Source organism: Pygocentrus nattereri, chromosome 23 (genome assembly GCF_015220715.1).
Source record: "Pygocentrus nattereri isolate fPygNat1 chromosome 23, fPygNat1.pri, whole genome shotgun sequence".
In the NCBI taxonomy this organism is placed as follows: Eukaryota; Metazoa; Chordata; class Actinopteri; order Characiformes; family Serrasalmidae; genus Pygocentrus; species Pygocentrus nattereri.
The window spans coordinates 29,131,739-29,138,192 of NC_051233.1; the positions used below are offsets into that span (position 1 = coordinate 29,131,739).

At 43.1% G+C, this 6,454-nt stretch overlaps 1 protein-coding gene across 1 annotated transcript in view; it reads left to right on the forward strand.

The window, feature by feature from the left end:
* crx (cone-rod homeobox) overlaps positions 1-6,141 on the forward strand; it is a 6,726-nt gene extending 585 nt beyond the window's left edge. The window contains exons 2-4 of the mRNA XM_017713881.2: positions 2,249-2,400; positions 3,983-4,579; positions 5,617-6,141. Of these exons, the coding sequence (XP_017569370.1) occupies positions 2,249-2,400; positions 3,983-4,579; positions 5,617-5,658 (791 nt within the window). The 3' untranslated portion in view covers positions 5,659-6,141. The remainder of the gene's footprint in view (positions 1-2,248; positions 2,401-3,982; positions 4,580-5,616) is intronic.
* Positions 6,142-6,454: the final 313 nt, after the last annotated feature.

Below are 6,454 nucleotides of genomic sequence, written 5' to 3' on the forward strand. Positions count from 1 at the left end.
CTGCCTCTACTGCCTCCACTGCCTCTACTGCCTCCACTGCCTGCTGGTCTGAAAAGCTGAGATGTTCGTTCTGCTCCTCTCAGCTGAGAATTTACTCGACTGGTCTGAGCGACGCGGCGTTGCTGAGCGGCGGTTTACGCGGTTTTACGCGTTTCACACGTTCTCGGCTTTTACTACACGCAGTTATGACCGACTGACCTTAGCGCGGCGTTTCCTCTGAATAAACTCGGCAGCTCCGTCACGCGATGCCGCTTATTAAAAAACGGTAATAATAATTTGACGGAAATCGCCGAAAAATCCGACAATAACATTTACATGTAATTTACAGGGTCACGTGCTGCTGTGCCACCGTCCGGGACACGGCTGGACTCAAAGAGCGGTGGAGAAATCTCAGCTGTCGGTTTTTCAGACGGCTGTAAAAATGATTCCGTGTTTTAACGCAACCTTAAAATTTCAAATTTCAGTTTTACTGAATTTTGAGTTTTACTGAATTTCAGTTTGTGTGATTAATAAAAACAGACAGTGACGCGGATATTTGTTCTGGTGACTTGCTGTTTAAGTACTGACTCATTTTTTGTATCAGTCTATATCTTTTAGATTTTTTAAAACGATTTATTCGATTTATTCGATGTATTCCTGTCAAAATGACCGGATTCGTAAAATTCGCCGCACTGTTTTATTTTTTTTATTAGTTGTTTGTTTTTTTTCCATCTGAATTTTAACACCAGATTACCTACTGCTTATAATTTACACCGTTTATATTTACTGTGTTGTGAATTCATGTTTACATTCGTCTTGATAAAACACAGGGACGCAGCAGATTGTCGCGTCTTTCTCGCTGTTGTCGGAACAAAACCTCGTATCTCTGTTTTTTGTCGTTTTTCAGTTTTTGATGTATTTTGAAAATGCCTGCTGTCCTTTACTTTGTGTATAAACTTCATGATGGATGGAGCGAATGAAACGGCCCGAAATGGCTGGGAAAAAACTCGGGTTCCGTTGACTTGCATTAAAAGTGGAGCAGGTTTTTTCCTTCTCCAGTAAAGTTCGCATTTCGGAGATACGAGGATCCGTTTTCGTTTTATAATGTTTGTATTATTTCTCGTGTTGAGATCATAACGAATCTTTTATGTGTTCTGCTTGTTTGTTGAATAATAATCATCCACTGGTTGGCGAGCTATGAAATATCATAACATAGCGCATGTATAAATTATGATGATCATCTCCGAAATGGCAACTTTACAGGAGAAGGAAAAAAACTGCTCCACCTCTAATGCAAGTCAACGGAACCAGAGTTTTTTCCAAGCCATTTCGGGCTGTTTCTCTTGGTCCAATCACCATGAAATTTACACACAATGCAAAGGGCCATGGGCACGTTCGCATGACGTCAAAAACTGAAAAACGATAAAAATGGGGATAGAAGGTTTTGTTCCGATAGCAGCGAAATTTCTGGGAAATCTGTTTCTAATCGCGCGTATTCAGCACAGTTACTCCGCTTAACGCCCTTTAATTCAGACTGACGCGGTTTGGGCTTGTTTGAGATGCTAAAGAACCAAATATAATAACGAAAAGCTTCATCTTTTAGGCTTCAGTCTTAAAAATACCCCAATATATAAATAAATAAATAAAAATAAGAAACGAACTGGATGAAAAATCCCGATTGAAATTCTCAGCAATTTGATTAATATACACTCGGTTTATGAGAAAATACATGGGAGGCATATATTCAGACGCCCTGAGCAAACTGTCCCATCATAAGACCACATCTTAGCTCATTTATTTATTATTACATTTATAATTAATTAATTAATTAACGAATTAGTCTAAACATATGGTGGAAAATAAATGTGAGTTTGACGTGAATTAAAAATAGCAGGTGTGTAAAATAGGAAATGAAGTAACTAAATTTACTATACTCCAACAATACTCTCTTTTTCTTTAAGCCTGTGGAAGACTTGGGGTGACATCATTCATAGGGGCACCCCATCCTCACCGCCAATAAGGAAGACTCCTAAGCTCAAAACACATTCTGTACACACAGATAAACAACTTACTGGACCTTCAGTAAAGAATAGAGAGCTGGAACTCATAATTAAAGATTATTAGAGACTCCCATAAATCAACCCTGAAGTGATGAAATTTGCCTCCAACATGTCCCCTTGACAGCATGCTGTCTCTGTATTTGACGTGAAAGTAGCAGGACCTGCGATTAAATGTGTTCTATGTTTTTGTGCATTCTGTGTTTGTTCAGCCACCCCGAGAAAGCAGCGTAGGGAGCGGACCACCTTCACCCGCACCCAGCTGGACATTCTGGAGGCTCTGTTCACGAAGACGCGCTACCCAGACATCTTCATGAGGGAGGAGGTGGCGCTCAAAATCAACCTGCCTGAGTCCAGAGTACAGGTGAGACACTGCGAGAAGGAGACGAGGCCTACCTGAGTACAGCCATGACAGTATAAGAAGTCATGAGCTCTATTCGCTAAACCTCTGGGTTTTTTTTCGTCAACTGAAAGAGGTCCAAACTGGAGTTGATGACTGAAGGAAGTGTGATGTTTAGGCAACCAAATATTTAGAAATCATCTTCTAGATGGAAAGTGATCTTCCACTTTGTAGCCGCCTCATGAGCTCCACTATACACTATATATAAAGGAATATAATTGAAAGCTGTAGCCCATCTATTGCTGGACAGTTTATCAACACTCCCCCACATCATTAATTAATTTCCAACCATAGGGCTGCTGTTGACTAGATATTATTTGATGGAATGCACACTGCTAGCTGTGGTACCCCAAACAAAATACCCCAAAATATTCAGATAAAAAGAGTGACTCTGCAGTCCGAAGCTGACCCCGATAGAGGGCTAGAGATCTACCTCGGAACAAGTGAGAGACTCTCAGGTGATGCCTCCCTGAGTACAAGCATGATGATGTATTTCTAAGATGAGGTTTATCTCAGTTGTAAAGTGTAGGTAAGATTGACTTGAGTACAGGTGAGCTGCGGAAAAGAAGCAAACAGGTGAGATCCACCTGAGAACAGGTGAGATCTACCTGAGAACAGGTGAGACTCTCAGGTGAGGCCTGTCTAAGTAAAGACATGTCTTCAAGCAATCGTGAAGTGTGGATAAAACGTACCTGAGTACAGGTGAGCTGCAGGTGAGATCCCAGCAACGAGTGAGACACTCTCAAGTCAGACCTTCCTGCATATAGGCATGATAATGTGTTTCTAAGATCAGGCTTATTTCAGAAATCATGAAGGGTAGATGAGACTTACTTGAGTGCAGGTGAGCTTCAGGTGAGATCTACCTGAGAACAGGTGAGACTCTCAGGTGAAGCCTATCTAAAGAAAGAGATGACGATCTATGGTTAAAAACACAAGCAATCATGAAATGTGAGTAAAACGTACCTGAGTACAGGTGAGATCTACAGATCAGAAGCACTTGAGAACAAGTGAGGCACTCTCAGGTGAGGCCTACCTGAGTACAGGCATGTTAACTTATGGCTAAGGTGAGGTTTTTCTCAGAAGTCATGAAGTGTAGGTAAGACTTACCTGAGTACAGGTGAGATGTACCTGAAAACAAGTGAGACATTCTTAGGTGAGGCCTACCTAAATACAGACATGACTATGTGTGGTCAAAGTGAGGTTTAGCTAGGACTGAAGTGTAGGTAAGAATTAGATGGAGTTGAGGTCTACCCTACAACAGATAAAGCTAAGAGATGCATTAGAGCTGGTCAGATCTTCAAAGCTCTGGTGCCATCTTTGTAGGGGAACCCAGTGGGTACTGTGGCTTTAGCTTTATTTTGAAATGCTTGGTTTTTATATATAGTTAATAATTTTCTGATGTTTGAGGTCATTACAAACATTTAATAATACATAAATAAACAATATTTTTTCACTAAATATATTCATGTGTTCTCTATAATTACTCTATATGCTATACCAGAAGCTTTTATTGATGTGCTTCCCTTTCTCATTTGCTGTCTCTAAGGTTTGGTTCAAGAACCGCCGTGCCAAATGCCGCCAACAGCAGCAGCAGTCTAGTGGCCAGCCCAAGCCCCGTCCCCCCAAGAAGAAGTCTTCTCCACCACCGGAGCTGCCTTCTGATCCTGGCTCAGGTTCCTCCGTGGCCCCACCCCCAGCCCCACCTGTGGTGGTCCCCAGCTCCAGTGCCGCTGTTGCCACGGCACCTGTGTCTGTTTGGAGCCCCACCTCTTTGTCACCGCTCTCAGACCCCCTGTGTGGCACAGGAACCCCCTGCATGCAACGTCCTGCACCCTACCCAATGAGCTATGGCCAGCCATCATCCTACGGCCAGGGCTATGGCACGTCACCGTATTTCGGCGGCCTTGACTGCAGCCCCTACCTGTCTCCCATGACCTCGCAGTTGTCTGCCAGTGGGGGTGCCCTGTCGCCTCTGGCTGTGCCATCCATGGGAGGCTCCCTGAGCCAGTCGCCCTCACTCTCCTCACAGGGCTATGGCGCTTCTTCGCTGGGCTTCAGCTCCGTCGACTGCCTGGACTACAAGGACCAGCAGGCTTGGAAGCTCAACTTTAGCACCGTGGACTGCCTCGACCACAAGTTCCAGGTGCTGTAGGAGTGTCAGAGAGACGTCAGCTGAGCCCCAAATAGCTTCCTGTCAAATGCGTAGTGCACTGTGTAGGCTTTAGAAGAAGTCTTCATTTTGTGGCCTACATAGTGCACTATGTAGGACATAGGGAGCCATTTGAGATTTAGCCAGAGAGAGAGTGAAGATAGGCAAGACAGAAGAGAGGGACACCAATAAGAGTTTCATGGACAAAATCTGAAGTGATTCACTCCCTGAAGAAAGAGATACTAAGTGGCCACAGGTTTTAGGTGCTTTAGAACAGAGATTCTAGGCTCCAGTCCTGAGACCCACCGTTCCTGCACAGTTGTCAAGTATTTCCTTTCCAAAACATACCTGATCCTACTTATGAAGAGCTTGATAATGAGCTGATCAGTTGTATCAGGTTTGTTGGGGAAGGGACTACAACAATCAGCCAAATCCCAGAGTGCTCCCTATTGAAGGTGTAGTGCACTGTGTAGGGCAGGGGTACCCAATTTCTGGAGATCTACTTGTGGAATTGGGTTCCAACCCTGATAGGATCCAGTAGGCAGATACCCAGTACTCAAAGTTGGGTACCCCTAGTCTAGTGATCAAAGCCTTTATTTTATGTTCTATGTACTGCACTAGATAGGAAGTAGGGCACAATTTGAAGTTCAAACAGCTAGCAAGTGAAGATAGAAAAGAGCTTGGGTTTACATACGAGGGTTTTATGAACTGAATCTGAAATGATTTGCACCATGAAGAAGGAGAAATAATTTGGCCAGGTGCTGTAGAGCAAAGGGTTTGCAGCTCCAGTCCTGGGTACTCACTGTTCCTGTACAGTTTTAATCTCCAGGTATTTCCCTGCCCCCAACATATGCAGTCCAACCTGGTAATTAGCTGTTGCGTTGGATCAGGCATTTTGGGTCAGGGAATACCTTTGAATTGTCCAAAGCAGTGGGTCTTTACGACTCAAGGGGAGATAAGAAGAAGAGTCCCAAATTGCTCCTTGTTGGATGTGTAGTGCATTTTGTAACTATTATTTCATGGCCTCGTAGTGCATTATGCAGGGAGCAGGGAGCCATTCAAGATTCAGCTAGCAAGAAAAGAAGAGGGATCGCAAAGATGGAAGAGAGTGAGCACAATCAGAGCCGTGTTTAACTCCAGTGACTTTTACAGACTGAGTCGGAAATGATTCACACTACGATGATGGAGAAACAAGGCAGCCGCTTCTCCAAGGCTCAGACTGAGAGCAAATCGACTTCTCCAGAATCTTGATCAGTCATCAGTATTATGAATTTACCTCACACGCACACATACAGACACACAGGCAAGGAACTTTCACACACATATTCAGAGAAGTATCTCTTAGCCCAGTCTCTGTCCAGCTGTATTCAACGGCACCGCCGACATCTTTCTACTTTCTACTTCAATTTGATTTATCTTCTAGGAGACTATAGGATTTACTGTGTTGTGCTTTTAGCTTGCTGTTATTGATGTATTGTTCTGTTAAGTTACGCCAGATTGTACGGTGTGCTTTTATGCTAGATCGAGATATCATTAAACTTGACTTGTTATTGAAAGACCTTCTGTGGATCCTTTTCTGTATGGGTGCTTTTAATGCCTTGACAAGCTAAAGACTCTCCTTTAGGACAGTCTAGCACATCCCAAGGTTGTTTTCTTGGGCTGTAACAGTTCACACATATTCAGAGTTTGATTTAATACAACCAAGTGGTGACTCAATTTGATGTATTTTACAAAAAAGCAAAAATAAGAAGAGACTGAAATGTGCCTTACAAGAATATCGCTGTTGTTGGAAGAAAACCTTATATCTCTAAAATGGTAACTTTACAGGAAGAGGAAAAAACAAAAGTTAAATTTAATGTAAGTCAATGG